This window comes from Onthophagus taurus, chromosome 5 (genome assembly GCF_036711975.1).
Source record: "Onthophagus taurus isolate NC chromosome 5, IU_Otau_3.0, whole genome shotgun sequence".
Taxonomy (NCBI): domain Eukaryota; kingdom Metazoa; phylum Arthropoda; class Insecta; order Coleoptera; family Scarabaeidae; genus Onthophagus; species Onthophagus taurus.
Window position 1 is genome coordinate 5,100,352 of NC_091970.1, and position 26,816 is coordinate 5,127,167.

General features: G+C 33.0%; 9 protein-coding genes and 1 long non-coding RNA gene across 13 annotated transcripts in view; 5 read left to right on the plus strand and 5 right to left on the minus strand.

Moving 5' to 3' along the window:
- Positions 1-780: 780 nt before the first annotated feature.
- LOC111426239 (THO complex 5) lies at positions 781-3,266 on the minus strand. The gene is made up of 7 exons (XM_023060677.2): positions 3,105-3,266; positions 2,894-3,031; positions 2,628-2,842; positions 1,821-2,572; positions 1,565-1,770; positions 932-1,506; positions 781-878 (listed from the first exon to the last, which is right to left on the minus strand). The coding sequence occupies exons 1-7, from the start codon at positions 3,186-3,188 to the stop codon at positions 812-814; spliced, it is 2,037 nt and encodes a 678-aa protein (XP_022916445.2). The 5' UTR covers positions 3,189-3,266; the 3' UTR covers positions 781-811.
- Positions 3,267-3,710: 444 nt separating this feature from the next.
- On the minus strand, positions 3,711-6,285 carry LOC111426289 (protein phosphatase 2 catalytic subunit mts). The gene is made up of 4 exons (XM_023060766.2): positions 6,139-6,285; positions 5,753-6,079; positions 4,793-5,547; positions 3,711-4,741 (listed from the first exon to the last, which is right to left on the minus strand). Exons 2-4 carry the CDS (start codon positions 5,852-5,854, stop codon positions 4,669-4,671), a joined length of 930 nt encoding a protein of 309 aa, XP_022916534.1. The 5' UTR covers positions 5,855-6,079; positions 6,139-6,285; the 3' UTR covers positions 3,711-4,668.
- Positions 6,286-6,498: 213 nt separating this feature from the next.
- Positions 6,499-8,221, plus strand: LOC111426287 (Receptor of activated protein kinase C 1). Of its 2 annotated transcripts, none has more exons than XM_071195938.1 (4): positions 6,499-6,663; positions 7,073-7,281; positions 7,339-7,375; positions 7,466-7,556. In XM_071195938.1, exons 1-3 carry the CDS (start codon positions 6,555-6,557, stop codon positions 7,354-7,356), a joined length of 336 nt encoding a protein of 111 aa, XP_071052039.1. In that variant the 5' UTR covers positions 6,499-6,554; the 3' UTR covers positions 7,357-7,375; positions 7,466-7,556. The 2 variants fall into 2 exon arrangements, with proteins under 2 accessions (XP_071052039.1, XP_022916530.1); XM_023060762.2 differs by lacking the exon at positions 7,339-7,375 and adding an exon at positions 7,937-8,221 and having other exon boundaries at positions 6,501-6,663; positions 7,466-7,881.
- A 62-nt stretch (positions 8,222-8,283) lies between these two features.
- On the minus strand, positions 8,284-8,991 carry LOC111426325 (ribosomal protein S26). Its single transcript, XM_023060815.2, has 3 exons — positions 8,910-8,991; positions 8,547-8,724; positions 8,284-8,494 (listed from the first exon to the last, which is right to left on the minus strand). Exons 1-3 carry the CDS (start codon positions 8,910-8,912, stop codon positions 8,325-8,327), a joined length of 351 nt encoding a protein of 116 aa, XP_022916583.1. The 5' UTR covers positions 8,913-8,991; the 3' UTR covers positions 8,284-8,324.
- A 119-nt stretch (positions 8,992-9,110) lies between these two features.
- On the plus strand, positions 9,111-9,569 carry LOC139429895 (uncharacterized). Its single transcript, XR_011640488.1, has 2 exons — positions 9,111-9,254; positions 9,305-9,569. It is a non-coding gene; the product is annotated as an uncharacterized lncRNA (long non-coding RNA).
- A 540-nt stretch (positions 9,570-10,109) lies between these two features.
- On the plus strand, positions 10,110-12,548 carry LOC111426284 (female lethal d). The gene is made up of 4 exons (XM_023060759.2): positions 10,110-10,266; positions 10,350-10,561; positions 10,720-10,844; positions 11,409-12,548. Exons 2-4 carry the CDS (start codon positions 10,366-10,368, stop codon positions 12,057-12,059), a joined length of 972 nt encoding a protein of 323 aa, XP_022916527.1. The 5' UTR covers positions 10,110-10,266; positions 10,350-10,365; the 3' UTR covers positions 12,060-12,548.
- Positions 10,472-16,987, plus strand: LOC111426235 (uncharacterized). 2 transcript variants are annotated; one of them, XM_071196196.1, is made up of 6 exons: positions 10,472-10,561; positions 12,625-12,833; positions 14,272-15,658; positions 15,742-15,987; positions 16,042-16,634; positions 16,684-16,987. In XM_071196196.1, the coding sequence occupies exons 3-6, from the start codon at positions 14,339-14,341 to the stop codon at positions 16,742-16,744; spliced, it is 2,220 nt and encodes a 739-aa protein (XP_071052297.1). In that variant the 5' UTR covers positions 10,472-10,561; positions 12,625-12,833; positions 14,272-14,338; the 3' UTR covers positions 16,745-16,987. The 2 variants fall into 2 exon arrangements, with proteins under 2 accessions (XP_071052297.1, XP_022916438.2); XM_023060670.2 differs by lacking the exons at positions 10,472-10,561; positions 12,625-12,833 and adding an exon at positions 12,851-14,194.
- Positions 16,988-17,206: 219 nt separating this feature from the next.
- LOC111426254 (Inositol-3-phosphate synthase) overlaps positions 17,207-26,816 on the plus strand; it is a 70,122-nt gene continuing 60,512 nt past the window's right edge. The window contains exons 1-7 of one of the 2 annotated variants that reach the window (XM_023060706.2): positions 17,207-17,718; positions 17,771-18,111; positions 18,164-18,321; positions 18,370-18,869; positions 19,332-19,555; positions 19,614-19,710; positions 21,808-22,516. In XM_023060706.2, coding sequence (XP_022916474.2) covers positions 17,413-17,718; positions 17,771-18,111; positions 18,164-18,321; positions 18,370-18,869; positions 19,332-19,555; positions 19,614-19,710; positions 21,808-21,825 — 1,644 coding nt within the window. In that variant the 5' untranslated portion in view covers positions 17,207-17,412 and the 3' untranslated portion in view covers positions 21,826-22,516. Of the gene's footprint in view, positions 17,719-17,770; positions 18,112-18,163; positions 18,322-18,369; positions 18,870-19,331; positions 19,556-19,613; positions 19,711-21,807; positions 22,517-26,816 lie in introns of those variants that run through there. The other variant, XR_011640476.1, reaches the window with a different exon arrangement.
- Positions 20,177-21,559, minus strand: LOC111426282 (synaptic vesicle membrane protein VAT-1 homolog). Its single transcript, XM_023060757.2, has 3 exons — positions 21,382-21,559; positions 20,932-21,325; positions 20,177-20,861 (listed from the first exon to the last, which is right to left on the minus strand). Exons 1-3 carry the CDS (start codon positions 21,439-21,441, stop codon positions 20,284-20,286), a joined length of 1,032 nt encoding a protein of 343 aa, XP_022916525.2. The 5' UTR covers positions 21,442-21,559; the 3' UTR covers positions 20,177-20,283.
- Positions 23,765-24,820, minus strand: LOC139429884 (trypsin-like). The gene has a single exon (XM_071196199.1). The coding sequence runs from the start codon at positions 24,803-24,805 to the stop codon at positions 23,885-23,887; it is 921 nt and encodes a 306-aa protein (XP_071052300.1). The 5' UTR covers positions 24,806-24,820; the 3' UTR covers positions 23,765-23,884.

A 26,816-nucleotide genomic window follows, 5' to 3' on the forward strand; every position in this document is an offset into this window, starting at 1 on the left:
TTTCTATACTTAAACGGTCTTCTTCGATTTTTTGCACTATACAGAAATCAGATTAGCTTTTTATACAGTTAATTTAAAATAAATTTACCAAACCAAAAAAGCACCGTACATTGTGGAAACCCCTAATTTCCAGAAATCGTTAAATAAATAATGAAAATAAACGATTATTTTAGTTCTAAAAGCATTTGAGGTTATGTTGTTGGAAATTGACAAGTTTGACGTTTAAATGTTAGGTTAATTAATTAGGAAAGATTAATTTATTAATAAATTAATTTTCGCTTTAAAAAAAGTTACTTTTACTAAATATTTCAAATTAAACCATAAATATTAATAAATTTAATCAAATTAATGTATGTAGAGATTATTTTAGTTGCTAATTTGGGTTGGTAGCTCTGATGAATTATACATTTAATTAAAAAAAAACTTATCAAACTCCCTGAAAAAACACCGTACTTTGTGGAAACCCCGAATTTCCAGAAATCGTTAAATAAATAATGAAAATAAATGATTATTTTGGTTTTAAAAGCATTTGAGGTTATGTTATTGGAAATTGACAAGTTTGACGTTTAAATTTTAGGTTAGCTGATATGAAAAGATTAATTTATTAACAAATTAATTTTCGCTTTAAAAAGACTTACTTTTCTTAAAAATATTTCACATTAAACCATAAAAATTATTAAATGTAATCAAATTTAATAGAGATTACTTTAGTTGCTAATTTGGGTTGGTAGCTCTGACTCAATATGTCATAGCAAAATAAGGTTATGTAAAAACTCTTAATTAAAATTATGTTTTTTATTAAGTTTTAAAGTTAATATTGAGTGTAGAAACCTGAACCAATCTTTCTATATTTAAAGGGTCTTCTTCGATTCCTTGCACTATACAAAAACCAAATTAGTTTATTATACATTTAATTTAAAAAAAAACTTACCAAACTCCCTGAAAAAACACAGTACTTTGTGGAAACCCAGAATTTCCAGAAATCGTCTCCAAATAAACGTCGAAATAAGCACAAAGATGACGAATTTGAATCACCAATAAACAACTCAACCCTTTCCACTTTTCATTAATAACATTCAAAGCTCTCTCCATATCGCGCACCTCCGTTGAATTCCCACTATGATATTCACCTAAATACTTAACCGTTAACGAAAATATAGGTGCTTGGATGGGATAATTATTTTTTAAAACAACAACAGCTTGAAGGCTAGCTTTTGGGCGAGTTATAACCAAATTATAAAACAAATCCGTCGATTTGACAATCTCCCCTTCGATTAAATTTTGCGCGGAAGGCAACTGACAAAAACTTTGCCAATTCGACGAGGTCCATTTTGTTAAGGTCGAAATGGCGTTTTTCGGGTGATCAATTCCTTCGGGTATTTGCGGAATCAAATTCGATTCCAATTGTTGCAGATAATCCGCTAAAATTATCCTCGATTTTAACCGTTTATAAAGAGTTTTTAAAGCTAATTCAACGCTCGATGGGTTTGGCTTTGAGATTGGTTTCTAAAATTTAAAAAAAAAATTGTTTAAAAATATAATTTGAGGTTATGTATCAAAATACTTCGGCGTTTAAAAAATCGTAACCGCAAATTTTTTGGGCCCATTCATAAACGTAACCTAATTTTGGCACCAAACCAGCGTAAGAACCCAATCCGACTCTTTGTAATTGATAGGAATTACTTGTGTTTGGACTTTCTGTACCGATATCGTTCTCAAATAACTCATTTAAGATTGATTCGCCCATTAATACTTCTCTGGCTGTGTGAGCTACATTAAAAATTAAATAATTTATTTTTTTTGGCGATTTTTTTTATTACCTGTGACCCCGTTTGGAACATCCATTGACGAATTAACCGTAACGATTCCTAATTGTGGTCGAAACACAAATTTAACTTTTAAAACATATTCAGGTTTAACGACGATTGTAATTCGAACAGATAAAGGATGTCCTTCCAAAAGAACTTTTTTCTTCTCCTCATATCTATCAATCATACTCTGTTTTCTATGCCGCCTCTTTTTGATGACTTCAACAACCTCCTCCACCTCCGTTTCTTCTTGTTCATCGTCAATTTCGACTTTTCCATCAATATTTTGATGCGTTTCCTTCCACTGATTGGCTTCTTCTACATCTCCAAGCACCTCAACGGTCATATCAATGTTATAAACTTGTTTATAAGCATCTGATAACGCGTATAATAAGTATAAAGGTTCTGGGAGAAGTCTTGCGATTTTATGTTCAGCTTGAATTTTATCGAGGGGTAAACCAAAATATTCTTGTAATGGTTTACTCGCATCTAAAACAGCGGTAAGTTTTGGCCCAATTCCATCTAATCGATTCTTTAATTCAATGATATCTCCACCAAGGGACATTTTCTCATCCTCTAATGTGTTACAAAGTTGAGCTTGTGCTTTCCGTTGAGTTAATTCCCACTCTAACATTGCTAAATGTAATTGGTGTTTTAACGAATCGGATAATTCTTGTTCTTGATTAAATTGGGACGTCACCGATTCAGGGGCAACCTCCAAGAAGCGTTCGATTGATATTAATTCGATGTTTTCGTCTTTCGACCTATTAAAATTCATCAAATTAATTAAAATAATCGTTTAAATTGCGAATTAATTACTTAAATTGTTTGCACTTAGTGAATTCAGATGCAAGATGAGCGGATTCGTACAATAAATTGTGATATTGCAAATTGGTGCTATCAACTTTTTGCTTCTCCACATTTAAAGTCTCTCGAGCTGAGATCGTTCGGAACTTATCGAGGCGATTTAACTTTTTTAAAGTTGCTATCATTACGCAGCAATCGGTCAAACCTTGTTGGAGCATTAATTTAGACTAAAAAAAATTTATTAATGGATTAAAATAAATTAATACTATTTATTTAACCTCCGTGGAATTTTCACGTTTTAAATTGATCGCGTTTGATAGAAATTTGCGAATATTTTGACACAATTCGAAGTAAATCGTTGCGTCTTCTTCGGCCGATCTTTGTATTGACTCTTTTTCTTCGAAATCAATCACTTTCTGGTAAAAAAAATTTTTTTTGATGTAAACATAACCTCAAAATTAAATTTTTTTGAATTATTGTTCTAATTACCGTGTAAATATCTCCATCGGCATCACCATCCCCGGCGGTCGCTGTTTTTCGTCGCTTTTTAATGTTGGGTGATTCTTTAACCATGTTTATTAAGCAATATTAATCTAAATTTTAAGGAAAATATTTTTTAGGTTAAGTTTGGTTTTAAGGTGTTGACGTAAAAATAATACGGGTTTATAATGATAGATGGCGTAATTGATGAAATTAAAAATAAAGTATTTTTTATTATTTTAACATATATTTTGCATTTATATATGTTAACTTAATTAACAGTAATATGTTATAATCAAAAATGCACTGACAAAAAATTTGTGTGATTGTAAACATAACCTCAAAACTTAATTTTTAAAATTACGATTTTAATTACCGTGTAATGCAAATATTCCCATTAGCATCATATTTTTGGTCGTTTTGTTAATATTGGGTGATTCTTTAACCATGTTTATTAATCAATATTGATTTAAATTGTAATGGAAATATTTTTAGGTTAAGTGTGTTAACCTATAAATTAGTATGTATTTATGATGATAGATGGCGCAATTAATTATAAACAATAAGAAATAAAGTATTTTTAATTATAATTAAATAGTAACAAAGTTGCAAAAATTCATTAAAAACAAATTTATTTAACACGGACAATAACTGTTTATGTAAAACATTTAAGCAGTCTTAAAAAATAATAATAAAAATTGGTGTGTACGAAGAAACAAAGTATAATTTATTTACTTGAAATTGTAACGGAAAAAATTAAATACACAATACAGTTCATGACTGAACTGCCACGCTACGGATAGATAATTGAAAATTACAAAAAATAGACAGAACCTAGCTTACGAAACAAAGAAATACTATGTTGAGGTTTCCAGGCAGTTTGGACACAAACCATATTTCGCATTTATGTATGTACAAATTGATCCAAAGAATACCAGAAATCGTTTTAAGAGCAACCTTATTTTATACAAGATTTGTTTTTAATAATGGGATGATGAGGAGTACTTTGTGGATGAAAAGGGGGAAAGAAACATCGACGACGCGCTATACGGATACAGTTGTGGTTTTATTCTTTCCATTTTTTGTTAACTTTATCTCCATTAACTTAAACTACGTTCAATATATGTTATATTTATATTTTTTTTAAATTGTAGTAGATTTGGTCAACGCCGGACCTAGTGTAGAAAAAAAGTCGTATCTTAGGGCCGCCGTTCGTTTACTTTTATCTTTCATTATAATAATACATACTTCAAGGACACGTGTTAACATACATTTTTAATTATTAATGTCATCTGTACCTTCTTTTCTTGGGGGAATAGCAAAATAAGACTATACATTAAATAAAAGGAAAAAATACAAAGTTGATGACATTTTTTTTGGAGGGAAAGGGACTTAAAATGAAAGAATTATAGAAAAAAAAAACACAGGAGGAGTAATTAGGGACGATTTTACGAACAACGACGACAACGACGGCGAATATAACCCTTAAGCTTCTATGATATTGCGTTCGCATCGGTTCCGAAATCTAAATAATCAAAAAAAATCCGCTTCTTGTGCCACGCGCGTATTTTGCTTACAGGAAGTAATCGGGTGTCCTGCGGGTTACATGAGGTTCTCCACGACGCGGTGCTGGATCAAACTGCAAACTATTCAACAAAAAATTAATTTTAAATCAATTAATTAATAATAATACTTACAATGAGTATTTTAATGCATCATCTAATTCCATAATAGCAGCTTGATTTCCACAACGATAGCAATAATTAGGAGCACTAAAAATGGTGACAACATTTCGATCATGACACCAATTATAACCCTCCATAACGAGCTGGTGGGCGCGCGATACAAGTGTTAACCCATTTGAATGGTTGAAAGTTTCCGATATGTCCTGACCGAAGGTGTAACCGGCTCCTCTTGGTGATATACCCCAACCGCCACGATCGTCGGGATCAGACCATAATAAATCACACATTGGACCTTCATGTGGTACCTCTTGCAAACGATCGAGCGCTCGAATGTGATCCAAAGTGTCAATGCTAGGACTGAGTCCACCATGCAAGCAAAATATTTGCCCATCAACGAGCGCCGTTAATGGCAGATAATCGAAAAGGTCGGTAAAAAATTTCCACACATTCGCGTTGCCGTATTTGCGCAGGCACTCGTCGTAAAATCCATAAACTTGGGTGATTTGACGCGATTCGTGGTTTCCTCTCAAGATGGTTATACGTTCTTTATAACGGACTTTAAGGGCGACCAAAAGCGTCACCGTTTCTACTGAATAATAACCACGGTCGACGTAGTCCCCCATAAATAAATAATTGGTGTCCGGGCTGCGTCCTCCTATTCTAAACAACTCCATTAAATCATGGAACTGACCATGTACATCTCCGCAAACGGTCACAGGACATTTCACTTCTTGTACATTCGATTCTTTTGCTAAAATTTCTTTTGCCTAATAACATTTAAATCAAATTTAAAATATAATTAAGTCAATGTCAAATTTGACGTATATATAATTCATTTGTTTTTTTTTTTTTTTTTTCAAAGCTTCCCTTATAATTTGTTTAAACATGAATAAAATAATATCAATAATGAGTAATCGTGACGAAAAGTGATGACTCAATAAGTACATCGTTAAAAAGAGAATTTTAATTTACCTTATCACATAATGTTTTGACTTGATTCTCCGTTAATTGCTTGCAGTCATTTAACTGTTCAATCCACTGGTCGAGCTCTTTCCAAATCGCTTTTTCGTCCATTATCTGCGGCTTTTGAATATGTAAATATAGGCGTTAGCAGATCTAACGCATAAGTTTTTAAATGGATAACGATTGGCGGTTCGAGACCGTTTAAATAACTCTCGAGAATTCTCGTCTAACTCACAGGATACAACAACTTCAAAATGGCGTCCCGCAGAAGGCCGCCGATGACAAGCGCGCGACGCGACCGCCCTCTAACCGCCGTTATCGATAAACACTAAATGGCTAGTCGGAGGCGGGGATTTTTAAAATTGTAATAAAAAATATTCTTTTAATCCGCTCACCTTCGTTACCGCCCCGTCCGGATGCGTAACGTTCGCCTTCATTTTCAACGTTTGATTCGTGCTCTTCATTTTCACTTTCGTCCCACTTTAGTTTGATTAATTAATGAAAAACTACTTCATGCGAATGAAAATTTTGTTGTCATATCTGGAGTAATTTGAAACCGACGTTTTTGACGTTTCATAGAAATCTCGATCTAATTTATTTATAAATAATTGAAATAATTTAATAAAATCATTTTCTATTTAAACAATTCAAATAAATTAAAATTCGAATCAATTCTACTAAATAAGTGTCTACCGAGTGACCAATAATCTATTTTTCACCAACCCAACCCAACTGTCAATTCACGAAACTTCCTTTTTCCTTTCTGCTTCGCACTTTCAACGTGTACGCATCGTTATAATCCGTTACAGAGATGAACGAGACTCTTCAATTGAAAGGAACCCTCCTCGGTCATAATGGATGGGTTACGCAAATTGCAACTAATCCCAAATACCCCGACATGATTTTATCCGCCTCCAGAGGTACGTTATTATAGGTTATGTCACTATTTTTTATAAATCGATTTTAATCGCCTTTAAAAGGGGTTATCCCCAATTAATTTTTATTGATATTAATCAAATTTGCTTTATTTTCACTCATTATGATGATATTTTTTTGATAATAAAACGATTTCGATGAGGGTTTTGTCGATATGAGACATAACCTCGAAAATTAACTGTCATTTTATAAATCAATTTTAATAAACTTTTATTAAAAGTGGTGTTCTAATGTAATTAATGATATGAATCATTTTCACTTATTATGATGATATTTTTTATAAAAACCTGATTTCTATGAGGGTTTTGCGGATATGGGACTGAACATAACCTCAAAAATAAAAATTGTCATTTTTTTAAATTTCGCATAAATTAATGAAGTTTTGTGTTTAAGATAAAACCTTAATCGTTTGGAAACTGACGAGGGATGAGTCCCAATACGGAGTTCCTGAAAAACGTCTTTATGGCCATTCCCATTTCATCTCTGATGTTGTGTTATCGAGCGATGGAAATTATGCTTTATCTGGGTCTTGGGATAAAACCCTCCGGTTGTGGGATTTGGCAGCGGGGAAAACAACGCGTCGTTTTGAAGATCACACCAAGGTTTGGAGATATTTTTTAAAATTTTTTTTTGTAATAATGACCCCAAATTTAAAACAGCTAGAAGAGATAAAATGATGATCAACCCTTTCATCTTGTAAGTAGATGATTATGGATTTAAAATCGCGGAGTTATTTGTTAAAAATCGTTGTTTTTTATTGTTATTAATATAATTTTCTTAATTTAGGATGTATTGAGTGTGGCTTTCTCTGTTGATAATCGCCAAATCGTTTCTGGATCACGAGACAAGACAATTAAACTTTGGAACACTTTGGCTGAGTGTAAATATACGATTCAAGATGAAGGACACACTGATTGGGTTTCTTGCGTTCGTTTCTCCCCGAATCACTCCAACCCAATTATTGTCTCTGCTGGTTGGGATCGGATGGTTAAAGTGTGGAATTTAACCAATTGCCGGCTAAAAATTAATCACTCTGGACACACTGGTTACTTAAATACGGTCACCGTTTCCCCCGATGGATCTTTATGCGCCAGTGGTGGCAAAGATTGCAAAGCAATGCTTTGGGATCTTAATGATGGAAAACATTTACACACTTTAGATCATAATGATATCATCACAGCATTGTGTTTCTCACCAAATAGGTTTGTTTTAAAAAGTATTCAATTGAAGCTTATTAACACATTATTTATGCATTAGATATTGGTTATGTGCTGCTTTTGGGCCATCTATTCGAATTTGGGACTTGGAAAGTAAAGAAATGGTTGAAGAACTTAAACCGGAAGTTGTCTCACAATTGAAAGCAGAACCACCACAGTGCTTATCACTGGCTTGGTCTACCGATGGACAAACTTTGTTTGCTGGATATTCTGATAATACCATCCGAGTATGGCAAGTCAGTATATCAGCCCGTTAAAAAAATATTTTATATTTTGACTTATATTTAATATAAGAAATTAAAATCAATAAAGGGTTTAACCTTAATTTATTGTGTTTATCTTAAAAAGTAATTTTTGTAAATATATTTTTAATTAATAAAAAACCAATTATTTTTAAATCATTTATTTCCTTATTAACATCTTAAAACTCATTTACGCTGAGCTTGCTGAGCCCTGGCGTTATCCCTTCCTGCGAAGTTACGTTGTGGAGGAGTTCTCTTTTTCCTCTCTTCCTTGCTCCTATTTCTTACAACTTTGCTATGGATAGCGCAAGAGACGCAATAATGAAGTTTCGCGTACAATTTCGGCAAAACATAAGCTAAAAACACCACAATTAATTTGCCATAATCAAAATTAAAAAACCAACTTACATCCATAAACCGAAGCTTCCGTAATATCCCTAACAGCAGCGGCTTCAACGATATTACGAATAACAAACTTCTTAATCGCTTTATCTTTAGGTACGCATCGGGCACAATTGGTACAACGCACAGGTTTTACGTGCCCCCTTCCGTGTTTAGCACGTCCTCCATTACGCCTTTTACAAGTCTAAATTAAAAAAGAAATTGATGAATAAATGACATGTGGGGTAAAAGTGAGGTTATGTACTTTTAGGTGTTATTATTTTGGGAGATATTTCATTAAAAACATTTTTAATTTACAATTAATGATTGATTAATGAAGAAAAAACGTTTAATATTAAGTAAGATTGTTTAGAATTGATTAAAACTTACCATTTTTAACGAGAGACCGTCACAAAGCGGAAACGCAAGCGAAAAGAAATCGAGATAACATAAATGTTGACATTACCGACTCATACCAACCTTAATAAGATTAAAGTTTTGTTTTTAGGAGGGAATTTTAAAAATGGAATGGAAATTACATAAATTAAATAAGTTAAATAAGTTGTGTAATTCATTTCCTCTTTACGTTTGATCACAAAAAAACACTTCCGCTATTTATTTCCTCCGATTAGAAAGGAGAAAGTTTCCGGTGCGTTTATAAAATAGGGAAATATCGATCAGATTTCAATCATTTCTGTTTTTGTCTTTATAATCAAAGCATTTAAAATGAGATTGGTAAGTTTTTGATTAGATTTATTCATTTTATACTTTTAATTTATTTTTAGACCATTATAATCCTCGTAATTATCGTTGGTGTTAGTTTTGCATTCCCTGCTAATAATAATAAAGGAAATTTTAGAACTACTTATAAAGAGAAGAGAATCGTCGAGGATGTGGTCGATTTTGGGGCTCATACAGGACCTAAAGGGTCTTTTGAATGGTTTGCGAGTTATAACGCTTAAAGTAAAGACTGATTAATTAATTTATGATTATCTTTATGTTGTTATTTGTATTATTTTATAATTAATTAAATTTAAGGTTGGATAAGTATTAAGTTGTTCTTTAAATGTTATTAACCTCAAAACTTTTTTTGTCTCAAACTCCTTATTCTTTTTTTGGGGAGAAATTTAGATTGATTTTCGTCAATTAAGTATAATTCAACATAATAAAAACGTTTTTATATACAAATACTTAAAAAATAGTTTTAAGTTTTTAATATTAATATCATTTGAATTAATTCAATTTAAATAATCCACCAAAAGATGGCGCCACTATTTTTTATTAATTAATGATTTAAATTAATCGATTTTAATTCATTTTTATTTAATAATTTAAAACTCAAATCTGTGTTTGTTTAAATTGGATTTAATTAAATTTATTTTAATAAAAAGATTTTTTTAAATAATAATTGTGCCATCTACCGGAAATTAACGAAAGAATTTGTTTATTAAAAATTGGATAAATTATACTCAATATTGAATTAATTATTTAATTGATGAGGGTGTTTTGAAATATTTTATTATAGATAATTTAAAACGTTTTCGATTTTTATTAAAAGAATTACAGGACTTAATTTTATCGATTGACAGTTCGAGTTGAGATGATCGTAATGGCGTAGTGTACCCCAAAAAATGCTTTTGTTGAGTTGGACTTGAAATTGAGCTTTTTTGCGCCTTATTCTCATCATCTGGTTTTGTTGACACAGTGTTCGAAGTGTGGGTATACTTTTCAAGCGGTAATTGTGTAGGTAAGTCCACGATTAAAGCCGCAACGATGGATAACGTGTAGGTAGATTATAACGATTTGAATACTGTGTTATTATTAAAAAAGGGGCCACGCCATCGGGATGTCCGACCCTTTGGACCCCGTGCAACAAAGATCCAACAGTCCCGAGCAACAATCCAACAATAATACCTCCTCGGGAAAGGTGACTTTAACGGATACAGAAGTAGCCGGGTTATCTTCAGCGGAATTCCTCGCAAATTGGAGAAAACAGGAGGGATACATTTCTAGTTTAGAGCAGCGTTTGGCTCACCAGGAAGGTAGATGATTTTTTGTTATTTTAGTTTGGTGCCAAAGTGATTAAAAAAAAAAAAATAATCAGAAATCAAAACAAGTAAGCAAAAAAAATATAAATAAAAGAAATAAAGTGTTGGTGGGTTGTGTTCTTCCGGGTTCAATCAAGTGCGGTAACTTGCAGGCGAGCTTTTGGAGTATCGACAAATTGCCGAACGAGCCAAGGTCCAACTCGGAGAGTCACAACAACGAGAGAAGGCGCTGATTAGGAGACTCGCAGCTAAGGAACAGGAGGCACATGACTACGTGGTTAGTACGTTTAACGGAATCCGTGAGAAGTGGTTCAAATGTTCAAATGTTCTTTTACAACACGTGCCGTTGACACATCGTTGATAGAGTGCGCAGTACTTCCGGTTTGTGGCGTTTATTCGCGTTTTATCGTCCTTCTTTGTGAATTTCAGTGCAACAGTTAAACATTAAACGACTCTTAATTTTTTATTTCGATCTCGATAAGGATTTTTATATCAATGTCTTTTAAGAGTTGTATTAAAAAAAAAAATAATAATTGTAAAATGGTTAAAAGAGATTTATTTAGGATTAAAATGAATGTTGAATAAGGTACAATTCATGGAATTGTACCTTCACTTAATAAATCTCAATTTTGATCTTTCGATTTTTTGTACAGTTAAATATTAAGGTAAAAATGAAATGAAATTTTGTAAATCAACACAAAGTGAAAGAAGATCTTGAACATTTGAATCAAAACTTTATTTTGTTATTAAGTGATTTGTTAAAGTAAAATTTTATTTAAATCGAATTTATTTAAATCGTTAACTTTGTGTTTCTCTTTGTTTTGTGGGGTCCTCAATTCAGTGTCAAGTCACCGAACTGAAAAGTGTTCAGGTACCGACAAATTCGACGCTGCGTTCGACCCTTTTGGATCCATCGGTCAACACGCTCCTCCAATTGCTAAGAAATGAACTTCAAGCGACGAAATCGCGTCTTGAAGATACCCAAAATGAGCTTGCTGCTTGGAAATTCACGCCAGACTCGAATACCGGGAAACGATTGATGGCGAAATGTCGCCTTTTATATCAGGAGAACGAAGAGTTGGGGAAAATTACAAGTTCCGGTCGCGTCGCAAAATTAGAAAGCGATTTCGCGCTTCAAAAAAGTTTTTCCGAGGAGGTGCGAAAATCGCAACTCGAATTGGACAGTTTTTTAGCGGATTTAGATGAGGACGTGGAGGGTATGCAGAGTACTATTTTGTATCTACAGGGGGAATTGAAAAGGGCACACGATGCGACTCAAAGTTTACAAAGGGAGAACGCGGGGTTGAGGCAGAACGGTGGTCGGGCGAACGGTGAGAGTGTTAATTGTGACCAAGAACGGACCGACTCCGACTCGGACGGACATCGGACTAGGGTTAAAAGAGTTCGACGATCTTCCGTGCTCAGCATTGACTATGAAGAAGACACTCTTATTAATGCCAATGGAGATGTTGCAATGTCCGATGCTGAGTAGTTTTCATTTTGATTTTTTTTTATCACTTTCTCGGTTTTTATTTAAGAACAATTAATCATGGTGATTTAATTAATAATTCTGCAAGTTCTTTTTTAACGTTAAAATAGAAACATAACTTGCATAATTATTGATAAAATAAAAGTTAAGTTAATAAAAGCTAATTGTTTCCTTTTTTAATGAAACATGGAATTTTTTTAAAGATAAAAAACAGTATAATTATATATATAAAAAAAATAATAAATTTGTAAATACGAAAATATAGTTAAAACTACATAAATCTTCATTTTGATTTTCGGAGGACTCGATTCTGTCTCGTTATCCTTTATATTTAATTTAAAAAAAGAAAAGTGTTAGAGATACATCTATTTTACCCCGATTTTATTTAATTATTAATAATTACTCATTCGAACAAACTTATTAATTATTATTTTCTCCGATCCTTTGATACGTAAAGAAATTTAAAAAGAAATAAATAAAATAATTGAATAAGTTATTCTTTTATTCTTTGCTAATCATTAATTTTTATTGTAACAAAATTTCTTTTTCTTTAAATATTTTTTTACAGTGCAAATTTGAAATAATAACTAAACATAGAGAAGAGCCACCATCTATTTTTACCCATTTCAGCCTCCAACGGCGCACTTGAGGCAATTAAGATCTAAATTGGTCATCTTGACAAAGACACGAGCCCGCGTTTACAAACTTAACTCCATTCAATCGGGTTAAATCGTCGTGTTATGAACGTTTTCGAACCATTTCAATTCAACTTAAAAGGTCAGTATTAAATTGTTTTTTATTATTATTAAAAATCGTCACATTTTTTAAATTATTTTCTTTATTATTGATAATTTAAAATCTCCTTTTGCTACTAATTATAGAATATTGATTTCCTTGGCAAATTGTAGTTAACACCGCTTCACACCTCACTTAATTGATAGGCGAATGTAGAAGGTTGTTTTATCCTGTTAGAACCAAATCAGTTGAGTACCAACATTGGAATTGAAAGAAATGAGGCACAAATTGGTTTAGTTGTGAATATCTTGAGCTTATTTCTGAAGGAGTGTTGTTCTTGGTGTATTAGTTAGAGTACTTATGGAGTCTTTTTAAGGCTAGGTATGTTGCATTACAATAAATTAATAACAACGAAGACCAATTAAATGTGTTGGATAATCTTAATGCTATCCAGAGTCTATTACCAAAATAGTTGGTGCAGAGGATGATATACTGTATCTAGCTCATTGTTTGTGTCATTGCCAACCACACCAGCTGTTTCAAACCGTTGTAGTTGATTTCCTCCCTCTATTAGAGATCCAACGATTGCGATATTGTATTATTAAACGCACTTTGAATGCCTAAGAATGCACAAAGGGATAGTTACTAGAAGACTAAATATTTTAGGTCTTGATAAGTTTCGGGTATTTTTGCTAGATGATGCTGTTGAAAAACCAAACGCTATTTGCAAAACACAAGATATTTGTTGGCAAAAGAATTGCTGAGGGAAAACTAGACATTACTTCTACAAGACTAAATACTGCTGATAAAAGGCAAAATATAGAGAATACTTCAAGACTTCGATAGATATTGTATTCTTTTGGTCATAGCTGGTAAGGATTTTTCTTGCACTCTTCCATCAACATAGTATCGAGCTTTCTGCAAACAGTATCTAAAGCTTTAGATACTTTGTGAAAGCAGTAGGATTATGTAATATTTATTTAATAAATTCCGAAATTTCAAATTTCCCTCCTAATTAGAATATTCAAAATGGCCTCCTTAACACCCTTTAAGTTGCGGGAATACAACTTTATCACTATATATATTATATGGGAGTTAAAAAAAGTGATAATTCCCCCTTTTGTTAATAAATCCGAAATAAAATGCGATTTTTTCGTGTTTCTATAAAAATAGAGTTTCTGACCTAATCAAAGACAACCTAAATCGACGTAAGCGACGTCTCTTCTAAGTTCAGAATTCCCGGGTTTCCCCAGTATTGATCTTTTAAGGTTTTACTCCTACCTCTCGTTCTGCGATTCATTAAAATCCGGTGTTTATAAAAGTAGTTTTCCCCCATTCGAAAAAATAAATGGTATCGAAAAAACAAATTGGGGGTGCGTTTCAATTCTTGCGGATCGTTTAAGGTAGATCTTTGAGGAGATTAAATGAATTGTTTAAGTGAACGTTTAGATATTATTTTAAAAACTGTGACGATTTTTAGCTTTTTTTCGAAAAAAAAGCTTCACAAATAACATAATGGATGGATTTAAATTTGAAAACGAACAAAAATGGACTATTACAGTGCGACGGGTTCGTGCGTTGAGACCGTGAGGGCCCTCCATCAAACCATTGGCAGTCTCAAATCGGCTTTGGAACGAAGTCGCAATGAAATATTAGATTTAAAGTCAAGAAGTTTTTATCCGCAAAGTGAACAGAATAATTTGAGAGATAAACAACTAACGACGTCGAAGATTGTATCGTTTTCAAACGTTTTTGATGGGGACAAACAGGTAAGCTCTTCAAATAGCTTACGTTTACAACAAAAATCGAAAGTTTCGAGGAAGTTGCCTAGATTTAAAGAAGAAATTGTTGATTCAAAATCAAAAGTGATTTGTAGTGAAAATAGCAATTACGATAACGCCAAAAATGTGGTCGATGTTGATAAAGCGAAACATTTAGGGCATGTCATCGAAGCTGCTATCAATAAAATAAGCGAAAATCATAATAAAAGAATTAAAAAGAACGCTAAAAGGCTAAAAAATAATACAAAAAAGAATGAGCAAGATGAACAAGTGTTGTGTGGTGATAAAGAAGTTAAAAATAAAAAACAAATAGAATTTTCAGTCGAGATTAGCAAGAAACCATCTAAACCAATTAACATTAATATCCTTACTAAGTACAAGAAGAAAAAGACTAAAATGGATGAAGATAAAAGTGAAAAATTAGAAGAACACAACTTAAACGATGAAGAAGAAAACATAAATATTGTACCACCTTTAGATTTAACAAACTTAAATGATACCGAACAAGAAGTTGACGATATAGAATTAATATTCACAACGGAAGAAACGAAGGACACCGATTTTAAAGAAGAATTAGTCCCAATCGACACTTTGTTACAATGTCCCCTATCTGATTATGATGAAAAATTATCTGGAGATACATCCGATCGTGAATTAGAAGACGACGTTTTCAACGATAACGAAACAAACCAAGAAGAAAACATTCACGGTTCAAAATCGGACAACTCAATCCACGATGGGAAAAGTTTAAAAAGTTATTATTCGTTTCAAGATTCAAGCTTTGAGAATAAATCGTTGGAGAAAGATGAAAGTTTCGATCGGTTTGAAGAAAAAGTTAGAATCGTAGAGACGGACATTTCAAAAATTGGGATTCAAGATAGCGAGTATAACTTGGGGAGGAGAAATACGTGTCCCAATCCGATACAATATCGACCGATTATGCATCGGGAAGCTTTGGGAAGGGGTGCAAGAAAAAATCGACCTTTTGGGGTTCACGTAAATGTCAGGAAAGATTCTGAGGCGCAAACTAATATTTCTGCTATTCCGGGATCTTCGTGGAGGTCAGAGAGTAGTTTAGCACATAAAGTAAGATTTTTTTAAAATAATTTAAAAAAAATTACCTCACTTATTTTTGATTTGACGTTTAAACGTCAAATTTTTTATTTTAGGTTAAAATCGGTGATAATTTTACAACTTTACCATCAAAATTTCCTCACCCAGGATCGAGATTACAACTTTCAGAGAAAACCGTAGAAGCCCGACGAGTTTTACTCTCCGATATTGGTTTTACGAGTATGGTGCCTGAATTATCTCGATCTGCTGATCATTTATGTCCGCCTGTTACAAGGAATGCCCCCCCGACATCATACGGACAATTTTTGCGTACAACAGATCTTTATTCTCCAGCTTATACAGTAAATTAATTATTAATAAATTAAAATTGATCGTAATTATTCTTTTTTTGGTAGCAAACTCAGAGATATTTATGGACAACCACAACTCCTTCGGATCGGAGTAATTCCCAATCGAGGTATTCGAGCCAATTCATTTCTTCACCTCCTATTATTACCAGAAGATGTTCTGCGCCGGTTTCCCCATCGAAGCGACCTTTAAAAATGGCCACTTCAAAGGTTAGGTTTGCGAATGGTTCGCTTCCGGAGTTACGATCGGATTGGACTAATGTGGATAGTGGTGAATCAACCGATAGCCTCGTAGAGGAGGCTGAACATTATTTAAGGAGATCAATTGATTGTTTAGCACCGTGTCATAACGTTTGTTTCAAAAGTGATTCTTCAAAAACTATTAGGAGGGCTTCAGCCCCTGAACCATGTAGAGATAACGTACCCCCTCAAGGTTGGCAACCGTTTTTACCAAGAATTCCGCGCGATCTCCACTTAGATTACTGGGTAAAAGTAATCACTGCGGAAGGTCGAGTTCGAGGAGGAAGAGTTCGTTATGTAGGGCCTCTTTTGAATCAATCTGATATGTTTATCGGGGTGCAATTAAGCACCCCTGATGGGCAATCAGATGGGACGCACAATAATAGGAGATATTTTAATTGGTAAATATTTTCTTTTAATTTAACGCTTTTTATGAATATTTTTTTGCAGCGAACCTTACCATGGTTTATTCATCCCCTTCAAAAAGATAATTATGGGTTGGAGGCCCTGAAATTGTTATTGAAATCTAAATTTATCCAACGTTTTTTGAAAGAAATTAATATTAAAGAAAATTGGCCTAGATTTATGGCACGAACAGTATTTATTCTGTAATATCTTATGGGGTAACAAAAAAGACAAAAAAAAATGTTACAATCTTTTAGTCAATGTATGTACCATAAAATAAATGCTTGTAAAGGGAACGCAAAAGAAATAAACTATCTAGAAGTAAAAATAAATTTTTTTATAATCCAAAAACTTTGACGTTTATGGCGACATCTGTAGGTCAATATAAATAATGATTTTATTTTATTATTTAAAATTAATATTGGTATATTTTGGTTTATTAATAAATGTTGAGATAAAAATTAATTTAAATTTGTAATAAAATGTTTTGATTTGGTATTTAATAAGATAAGGCATAACAAATACAACCGCCATCTATGTAAATACCCTCTAAGCTTGTTTCACGTGTAGTTATGCAACCAGCACAACAACCTTGTCTAATTAAAAACCACGGTTAATCAATGTACAATCAATGAGAACGGCCAATAATCGCGTAATAACCAGGAATTGCCTCGAAATAATCGCAACAAAAATGCGTAAAATCCGTTGTAATTCTACTGATTAGTCAAGCGTGAGTGTTTTGGTTTGTTTGGAGGTTATAGAATCACAACAAAAATGACCATGGAAGAGGCCAAGAACAAACCAAAAAAGACCACGATTAGTAAACTCTTACTACCAAAGGTACCGAATAAAGTAGGAGCTTTAAATCGAAGTCGTAGCACGAATGTAAAACCGTCTAGTCCGTGTATGAGACGATTAACCCGTTCGAATTCGGCTTCACCCTCCGATACTGAAGATATTTGCCGAAGACCCCTTAATTTGGATCTGTCTCATTTAAAATCGAAGGAAACGGAGAAAGTTGAGCGTATTTTCGGGGAGAAAACCGAAGAATATTTTTTGTATAGTCCCAAATTGGATAAGGTAAAAAAATGATTAATTCTATTATGATTATGTTAAAGTTTATTAATTTTAGCCTGGAATACAATTGAGAAGATGTAGTAGCGCCGATGAAAACATTAATCGTACTACAACACCGGAATTTGATGAAAAAAAATTTATAGAAAAATGTGTTTCGCACGAAACTGGGTTAAATGAAGATATTGCAGGGATGAATAGTTTAGCAGCACAAGGTTTGATGGCCGCACAAGTTTTACATTTAATCCCAACGGTTAAAGCACGCCAACGAAATTTTTTACATGGAAAAATCGGGGCCCATTCGCTTTTAGGACCATCGGAATTAGATCGGAATTTACCAAACAGAACGATTCATATTTTCGTTGGCACTTGGAATATGAATGGACAAACACCTCCAAAGTAAATAAGACTTTAAAATAAACAATTTTATTTTTAAATTTATTTTTTGTAGAGAAATGAATGATTTTGTTTTACCAATCGGAATGGAACACGTCCCCGATATTCTCGCTTTTGGTACTCAGGAATCATGTTCGGAGCGTTTCGAATGGGAAGTTTGTTTACAAGAAACTATCGGGCCATCCCACGTTCTATTTCATTCGATTTCGTTAGGTTAGAAATTAAAAATTAAAAATAAATAAATTAATTTCGCTGTTTTAGGTACTCTTCATTTAGCGATTTTTCTTCGTCGCGATTTAATATGGTATTGTTCCGTGCCAGAAGAATCCTACATATCAGTTCGACCAGGAACTGCTTTTCGCACAAAAGGAGCCGTTGCCTGTTCTTTTATGGTGTTTGGAACTTCGTTTCTTTTCGTTAACACCCACTTAACAGCGCATCAAGAAAAAGTTAAAGAACGGGTATCAGACGTGAAAAAAATCGTCAATTCTCTTGATTTACCAAAAAATCTCATCGTTAAAAACAAGGTCAAAGATGTTACTCAAAATTTCGATTACGTATTTTGGGCTGGAGATTTAAATTTTCGATTGGCAACCCCTCGAACTAAAGTGCTTGAGTGGTTATCAAAAACGAGTTTCCCACTTCCAGCTCATTTACCGCACGGATGTTTACATCACGATCAGTTATGTTCGGTTTTAGCTGATGGAGCTGCTTTTAGAGGATTTTCTGAGGCTCAAATAACATTTCCACCTACTTATAAGGTAAAAAATTTTTAGGTTAATGTCAAAAATACATCACATTTTTGACAAGTTTAATATTTATTTTTGAATTTTTAATCATTGAGTGCCAACAATAATTGATTTTAAGCGATAAATCGATTCCTAAGAAACTATTTTAGGTTTTTTTTAAGCTTGAAACGAAATTTTAATGATAATTAATGAATTGAAGAAAAGTGTGAAGTTGGTTTCTAAACAAATTATTAAAAATTATTAATTAATTTAATACCTTTAAACAAATATTTTTAATTAATTTTTAAATTTATTTATTTTTAATTTAATCAATTTAATTATTTTTAAATGAAATTTTATCATTTTATAAATAATCTTCTCGCGCAAAAAGTAGCGCCATCTATCAAAATTGTTTCAAATTTATTGAGACGCCATTTTAATATAAACAATTTTTTTAGGTTATTTAAATTTTATTTTATTTTTTATTAATTTCAGTATGACCCAGGAACTCAAAACTTTGATACATCATCAAAACAACGTACCCCTGCGTATACTGATCGGATATTATATAAACATCGTCACTCAAGAAGACTTAGCGGTCAGCCAGAAACTCCTCCGATTGAGTGTTTGGTGTACGATTCAGTTCCTTCGATTGTTACTTCGGATCATAAGCCGGTTTGGGGTGTTTTTCGGGCTCACGTTCGCCCCGGTTTAGACACGTAAGATTATTTTTACTCAAATTATTTTTTTTAAAACGATGCATTAATTTTAAAATAGGATTCCATTGGCTGCTGGGCTATTTAACCGAGAGATTTACTTGGAGGGTATTCGTAGAAGAGCCACGGCTTTGGGAGATGCTTCAGATGCATCAACGGTATGTGCAATACAATAATTTATTTCTCTAGTCTCAAAAATTTGTTAGAATGTGTACTAGTCAAGTTAAACCAAATAAGTTTTAATCTAACCGGTAAATATCTAGTCCAAATGATGGTTGTGGTTAGAACCAATTTTATTTTTGTACCCTTTAGATATTAATTATTTTTTCTTGGAAGATACCGAATCTATCCGTCGAGAACGTGCAAATTTTAACGGTTAACTATATTCGAGCTTAAATGAGTATTATTCTTGCTATCCGTCTACAATAATTAAATAGTTTTAGATTAATTGAATATACAAGGTGGTATATGTAACCTTAAATGTGCCTCTCTATATCTTATTCTTTATTTATTGATTTATTTCTCGAATTTTATTGAAAAAAAACAATGTGATCCTCTTATGTGTATCAAAAAATATATAATAATGACATAATGCCTTCCTATTGTCTAGAAATAATAACGATGTTCAATATAATTTAATTTTATTGAACACCAGTAATATTATAGTTAATCAATATATACACTGATAAAATTGATAAAAATATATACTTTTCTGAACGAAAAAAGAGATCTTAATTTCTCGTCTTCAATAAGACTTTCCCAACATTTCTCCTCTCACCTAGAACCTTTGATGCTTGCACAACCTCTTCCATTGGCCAAATCGAATCAATTTTGGGCTTAATCTCACCATTTTTATACAAATCAAAAATAACATTCAAACATTCCAACACTCTTTTTCGATTCTCCCGCACTAAATTTCCTGTGTGTAACCCACACACACTGTTCGATTTATTCATTAAACTCGATAATTGAAAAGATAACACCCCCACGAATAGTTTTAATTTAGAAAATAACGAAATTGAATTGGGGTTATTTATCATCGAATTTGCGCTTAACACAACGATTTTTCCAAAAAACTTTAAAACTTTACACCCTTCATTAAGCCAAGATCCCGATTCATTATCCAAAATTAAATCGAATCCTTCAGGACAATCCTTTTTCGCCTCATTTAAATAATCACTTTCGTTGTTATAAACGAAATTAACCCCGTTTTGTTGAACTTGTTGTTCTTTTCCTTTTGATACCACCCCGTATATCGTGACGTTTTTGACAGTCCTTGCTAATTGGGTTGCCGCACAACCAAATCCACCTAAAATCAAAAAAATTAACAAAAACATTTGTTTAGTTATATTTTATTTATAAAATTAATTGATTTTTACCCCCACAAGATTTAATAAAAACGTTAAACCCCGATTTGATCCCTCCTAATTCGAATAAAGCGAAATAGGCGGTTAAATAATTTAGAAAGATAGCAGCGCCATCTTCCATTGGAATTTCGTCGGGGATTTTAAAACATTTTTCCGGGGAAGTTCTTAAAATCGTTCGGTACATTCCCTCTTCGAAATCGTAACAAATTACGCGATCACCTATTTGGAATTGATCGGTTTTCAATCCTAAATCGGTGATAACCCCACAAGCTTCCGATCCCATCACGAAAGGAAGCGGTTTGTTGAAAAATCCCAATCTTTTGTAGATATCGCAAAAGTTTAAGCCGCAATAATAAACTTCAACTTCGATTTTATCTTTTAAATCGGGTAAAGAGTAATCTTCAATCTAATAAGGAATTATTTCAATAAAAATAATATAAATAAAAATAATTATTTTGTTACCTTTAAAACATCATAACCTCCAAATTTATGAATTACAACCGATTTTGAATGTTTAATCATTTTTTTTATCGTATTCTTTATGCTGAGTTCGAGGTCAAACTGTAAAAAGAACTTGAGACCGGGAACTTGTTTGGGTTATAACCTCAATCTTTTAGTAGGGGGAGAAGGTTTGAATAATTTATCGTGAAATATTTATGAAGTGTTGTAATTTTAAATTAGGGGAGGTTATAAATTTAGAAAATGTCGGTGGATTTGTATTTTTTAAAGGGATACATTTAAATATTTTATTCGGCGGACATCTGTTGAGGAAATTTCGAATTTTATACTTAGGTTATCTAACGATAGATGGCGATTAGAGTAAATGTTGAAATAAGTTTGAAACTTTATTCTTAACAACATAATCACATTTATCTTTTTCTTTTTTAGACGCTGTATAATAGGTGAAAATATATGATATAATATAAAGGTTGTACTTATTGTATTTTACATTGGTTGATTGTGGAAATCCTGATAAAGAAATGGAGGATGAAAGTGGTAATGAAAAACAGAAAAGAAGATAAAGACGAAGTCTAGAACAACCCGGTTGGGTTAATTTCTCTTAAATATATTTGATATTAATTTATTCTGGAACTAAAAATCAAGTAAATGAATTGCAATACTTTATTTGCTGAAATACAAGTTCCTTCCAATTTTAAATGAAAACGGAGTCGCTTTTAGGATTTTAATATTTTTTCATTATACGTGGTACCTACAGGTCAATGCAATTTTATGCGCAAAGAAAACTCAAAGGAGTAATATAAAGAGTATGTGATGAGACTAAGTCGCTCAACATGTTAATTTGAAAATGTTCGGATCTGCGGTTTTCTTTTTATAGCGAGCTAAATGAAAAAAGTACCCGATTTTTGAGTGTGCCAGCTTTGTCAACTTTGCGTTTTTTTCTCGAAAACTATTTGACGAAAAAATTTCAAATTTGAACTGGTGGTAAACCGACGTGTTCTTAATGTGGGGCATAGTTTATTTTTTCGATATTCCATATAGTTTCGTGGAAAATCGCGGTTTAGTAGGATGCGGTTATTTCGAAAACGACCTGGTGGATTTCAACGCGGTTTTTATCAAAATATGTCAAATCATGTCGGATTTCGTTATCAGTTTTTCAAAATTAGGGCTCCCATATTTTTAAAGGGCGAAATTAATATTAATAGAATTTACAAATTAAAGAGAAACAGAAATAAACCATGCGGGGAGCCGGCCAATCGGAACAGAGTTAAAGAGATGGCCCTGGCGTGCATCTAAAGATGAGATCTTGAACTATAGATTTCATGGCATAGGTAATAACATTACAATGAATCCAAGAATTGTAAATAATTTTTAAAATTAATATATCTTTCTTTAATGAATAATGAGATATTCGTTCTTTTTTCGTGTCACATATAATTAGTTTGGTGTTGATTGAAACGTTAACGGTTGCAAATTTCGTAACCAAAATCGTTAATTGATTGCATTTCGGTGTAAGCGAAGATATCGGTTCAATGCCGTACAAATATATCCAATCGGAATTGCTAATTCAACTCAAATAGACGAACGTGCCCCCCCCAGAAATCCGCCATCGAGCGTTTTGGCAAACATTACCGATTTCGAACGGGTCAAATCGGTTTAGAAATAGATGCGGAATGAGCAACTATTTTCACTCAAATACTCACTTAATTCATTTTTATTTTTTCGAAAACTTTCTTTTATAACTTGACTTTTAGTACTTACACTTAATCGTTACTAAACTAAAATCCCTCTTAAACCCTTCGAGTAATCTCAGGATAATTTACCGAGTTACGAGGTGCTCTTGGAAACCATTTTGCGACGATTGTGGACTCCCCGTTATGTTCTCGAGGAGAACCGTTGTAATACGCTACAATAAGCGTCTTGTTGCACTAGAGTAAGCATTGTGTTTCTGTCTCAGAGAGAAGTGTTATAATCGTAGAAATGCGGCGGCGACGTCTGGGTTCAGTTTGGGCTTGAATTATGAGGTTTTGACAAGTTGTATGAATTATTGTCTATTTATTTTATAAATTATAAATTCCTTTAAACTCGGTTGTAATAAATAACAAAGCTACGCCGGATGGTTATAAATTTACAAACCAAATTGAATTAGATCATCAACAACTATAGTGGATAGACAAACAACCCTAATTTTAGCGAACAATAAACCCGATTGTGTACGACGTGAATCAGGTGGAAACTTAATAATGGACCAGAACTGCTTCAACGGACAATAGAATACGCGGCCACAACAGGGATATAGTAACTCAAACGAAACTTCTTACTAAATAATAATTTAGTAAAACCTCGATATAACGGATTAATATGGGGGAATGCAAAAAAAAAGATATAACATTTTGAATTTTATTTACAGCCGAGGGTCTTCAGAGCCGTCAGTCTTCAAAGCCTTGGGGAATAACCCGAGTTTATTTATAGTATATTAAAAATATTTTGTAAATTAATTTTTTTATTAAACTGATTTTATGCCTAATTCTTCGGCAGTTTTCACAATCCAATCTTTATAACTTGACACTTTTGTGTAAACACCCGGTTTGTGTTTTTTCGCGCAACCATCACCCCACGACACCAATCCGGTTAAGACAAACTTCCCTTCATGAAAACACATTAAAGGACCCCCCGAATCTCCCCCGCAAGCGTCCACACCTCCGCGGAGTTTCCCCGCGCAAACCATCGTTTCCAAAATTTCTTGCCGCTTCCCACCTAAAATATGACCTTTTTTACAGATTTCCGACGATAAAAGAGGAACGGTGGCGGTTTGGAGAGTCGAAGAGATTTCTTTTTGGCCATGAGGATTGAAAATACCCCATCCTGAGACTTCGCAACGCGTTCCTTCGGGTGGCGTTTCTTTGGGTACACAAGCTGGTTTTATGAATTTGTTTCGAGTAAATCCCGGCTTTGAAACGAGAAGTAAAGCAATATCGTTGCTGTAAGGACCCGATTTTCGATGATCTGGATGAACAATCGATTTTTCTACCTTTAAGATTTGCTCGAAAGTTTCGTTTTGTTGCCCAACTCGCCCCGATAACCCATCTAAATAACAATGGGCAACAGTTAGTATTAATCTCGAAGAAATTAAAACACCACCACAATGATGTCTTCCTTTATGGATTAAATCGACGATCCACGGTACAGCTCCAAGAGGTGGTGATTCACCTCCAATAACCTTCGATGACCTTGGATTCCAATCAACACCACGAACACCACACGATTGTTGCGGATTTGGAAATTTCGGGTAACCACTTTTTATTATCAAATCATTATTATTATCACTTTTCGACGAACCAATCAAAATTAAAAACACGATTACCTTTAAAACATTCATTTTAACCGTAAACAACAACATCTCGTTATCGAATGAATCGAAACTCATCTTCGAGTCGACTTTTATACATCCGGAAATGCACCTACTTATTTTGGAGGACGCAAAATATGCAGTGAAAGTTTCGCTTTTTAACGCACAATGATGAGATGATGTCCGTCTTATCTTCTTAAACTCGCACTGTAACGAAAACAAATTGGGTGAAATTTTTCGGCGCTTTTCTCTTTCACGATTCGATCGAAAATTTGTTTTTATATTTACCCAACAAGTTGAATAAGTCGTTAATTAAAATCGTAATCGATTAATTTTAATTAATACAGTCGAACGAGTGTGTGTATGTGTGTCGATGACAGCTCAGGATTATGTCTAAATTCAATTTATTAAATCCTAGATTTCGAATTGGATGAGAACCGAAACTAAGTTACCCTCAAAACCAAAGTTTAGAATTGACGTTTAGATTCGAGAGGGAATTGAGAGACGGCGATTAGAGGGGGAATGGGGCTTTAATACTTTGTTTCTTAAATTTAACGTAGAGAATTAATTTAAATCATTTTAATTTATAAATACGTCTTGCAAGTTTCGGATAATTATAGTCATCATCAGGTTTTGTAACACTATATCTGAGCTTTAATGGATATTAAAGTTGTTATTGAAGTTTATTATGTTATATAGTTACTGAAGCAGCTAGTTGTACTTCTGAGGCAGTCAGACACACATACGTTGAGATTAAACAGTATATTAGCAAAGTTAGTTTTGTTTACAAATGTCAATCATCCTACGAAAGAATGTTAGGTATGGTTAGTTTTATTTTGAAATGTCAATCATACGGGAAAAGAATATTGAGTAAATTTAGTTTTCTACACGAAACAAATTCCTTTCACGTTCATAGTGGAAGTGTCTTGAAGAAGTCACTAAGTGTGTAATCCCTTGTAGAAGCCTAAATACTGTTGGAATAGGTTAAATATTGCTAATGAAAGATTAGATACATCTAGAAGATTAAGTGTTGCTTGCAGAAAACTAGATACTGCTAATAAAGCACTACACACTGCTTCTAGAATTGCAGCTACTCTTTGCTGATGACCAGATATTGTTGACAAAAGACCAGGTATCGCTTATGGAAGACTACATAATAGTTCCAGATAATGAGATACAACAGATGAAACATTAGAAGCTGCTTACAGAAGAGAAAATGTATTTCTAACTCAATTTTGTTTTTTTTTTTCATTTTGGAAAATCCTACGAAAAAAAGTATTGGTATCGGGTTTGCTCTACCGAGACTATTGATTATCTTCAGGTTGCATCATATTGTAACTTAGGAATAGGATTGCGTACACTTTTAATTACTTTCCTAGCTAATACGGCGAATATGAAGAAGGTGGGCATTATCGCGATCGAAGTCTTCGTTGTAGTCGACTCTCTTTCATTTACTTGATCGACGCCCGAAAATTCAATATTAGATTTTTAGTTATGAATTTAGTTATATTATGGATTTGAAATATATCTAAAGATGGTTTGTAGCTCGAAACGTGCAATTGAAGTTTAATATTTAATGTATGACTTATTACCCCTATATTATTTATTAAAGTATTAATGTTTCTGATTGAAGAGAGAGGAAGCGTTGTGTTTACACTTTACAACGAAAACTCAACTCATCTACAAACGATAGGGTCCGTTTTGTCGCCCAAATATTTACCATATCCCCGTTAATTATTGTTGATGCAACCCGTTCGCGAAATTCTCTGACGAACTTTAATTAATTAAAACCCACACCCTCCCTTTATAATCGAAACAAAGTTATTTCGAAAAATTTCGCCACTATTAATGATACTTTTTTTCTTAATTGAATTAGTTTTTGTGCTATTCAACGAGCGAAAAAGGTATTAATGAATAACGACCGGAAATGAAGAAAAGAATGGGGGAGGGGTAAAAGTTTTCCAACTTAATCCAAAGAAATCCGGGCAAATTCTCGATTAGATTGAAAAAAAACCTTTTTATTTCTATTACGACTTTGTCCTTGAATTAAGCTTTTAGCAATCGATCGGAAATTTTTCTAGGGAAAAGG

What these genes read in the sequence shown, in the direction of transcription:
- LOC111426239 (XM_023060677.2), bottom strand. Translation starts at nt 3,188, where the DNA reads ATGGTTAAAGAATCACCCAACATTAAAAAGCGACGAAAAACAGCGACC. An exon ending in CCGATGGAGATATTTACACG is followed by an intron (nt 3,032 to 3,104) that starts GTAATTAGAACA and finishes TTTTTTTACCAG; the next exon opens with AAAGTGATTGATTTCGAAGA. An exon ending in AACGTGAAAATTCCACGGAG is followed by an intron (nt 2,843 to 2,893) that starts GTTAAATAAATA and finishes AATTTTTTTTAG; the next exon opens with TCTAAATTAATGCTCCAACA.
- LOC111426289 (XM_023060766.2), bottom strand. Translation starts at nt 5,854, where the DNA reads ATGGACGAAAAAGCGATTTGGAAAGAGCTCGACCAGTGGATTGAACAG. An exon ending in TCAAAACATTATGTGATAAG is followed by an intron (nt 5,548 to 5,752) that starts GTAAATTAAAAT and finishes AAATGTTATTAG; the next exon opens with GCAAAAGAAATTTTAGCAAA. An exon ending in GATGCATTAAAATACTCATT is followed by an intron (nt 4,742 to 4,792) that starts GTAAGTATTATT and finishes TTTGTTGAATAG; the next exon opens with TTTGCAGTTTGATCCAGCAC.
- LOC111426287 (XM_023060762.2), top strand. Translation starts at nt 6,555, where the DNA reads ATGAACGAGACTCTTCAATTGAAAGGAACCCTCCTCGGTCATAATGGA. An exon ending in GTTTTGAAGATCACACCAAG is followed by an intron (nt 7,282 to 7,465) that starts GTTTGGAGATAT and finishes TTCTTAATTTAG; the next exon opens with GATGTATTGAGTGTGGCTTT. An exon ending in TTGTGTTTCTCACCAAATAG is followed by an intron (nt 7,882 to 7,936) that starts GTTTGTTTTAAA and finishes TTTATGCATTAG; the next exon opens with ATATTGGTTATGTGCTGCTT.
- LOC111426325 (XM_023060815.2), bottom strand. An exon ending in GGAAGCTTCGGTTTATGGAT is followed by an intron (nt 8,495 to 8,546) that starts GTAAGTTGGTTT and finishes TGGTGTTTTTAG; the next exon opens with CTTATGTTTTGCCGAAATTG.
- LOC111426284 (XM_023060759.2), top strand. Translation starts at nt 10,366, where the DNA reads ATGTCCGACCCTTTGGACCCCGTGCAACAAAGATCCAACAGTCCCGAG. An exon ending in GCGTTTGGCTCACCAGGAAG is followed by an intron (nt 10,562 to 10,719) that starts GTAGATGATTTT and finishes GGTAACTTGCAG; the next exon opens with GCGAGCTTTTGGAGTATCGA. An exon ending in AGGAGGCACATGACTACGTG is followed by an intron (nt 10,845 to 11,408) that starts GTTAGTACGTTT and finishes TCCTCAATTCAG; the next exon opens with TGTCAAGTCACCGAACTGAA.
- LOC111426235 (XM_071196196.1), top strand. Translation starts at nt 14,339, where the DNA reads ATGGACTATTACAGTGCGACGGGTTCGTGCGTTGAGACCGTGAGGGCC. An exon ending in AGAGTAGTTTAGCACATAAA is followed by an intron (nt 15,659 to 15,741) that starts GTAAGATTTTTT and finishes TTTTTATTTTAG; the next exon opens with GTTAAAATCGGTGATAATTT. An exon ending in TTTATTCTCCAGCTTATACA is followed by an intron (nt 15,988 to 16,041) that starts GTAAATTAATTA and finishes TTTTTTTGGTAG; the next exon opens with CAAACTCAGAGATATTTATG.
- LOC111426282 (XM_023060757.2), bottom strand. Translation starts at nt 21,441, where the DNA reads ATGATTAAACATTCAAAATCGGTTGTAATTCATAAATTTGGAGGTTAT. An exon ending in GAGGTTATGATGTTTTAAAG is followed by an intron (nt 21,326 to 21,381) that starts GTAACAAAATAA and finishes ATTCCTTATTAG; the next exon opens with ATTGAAGATTACTCTTTACC. An exon ending in TTTTATTAAATCTTGTGGGG is followed by an intron (nt 20,862 to 20,931) that starts GTAAAAATCAAT and finishes TTTTGATTTTAG; the next exon opens with GTGGATTTGGTTGTGCGGCA.
- LOC139429884 (XM_071196199.1), bottom strand. Translation starts at nt 24,805, where the DNA reads ATGAGTTTCGATTCATTCGATAACGAGATGTTGTTGTTTACGGTTAAA.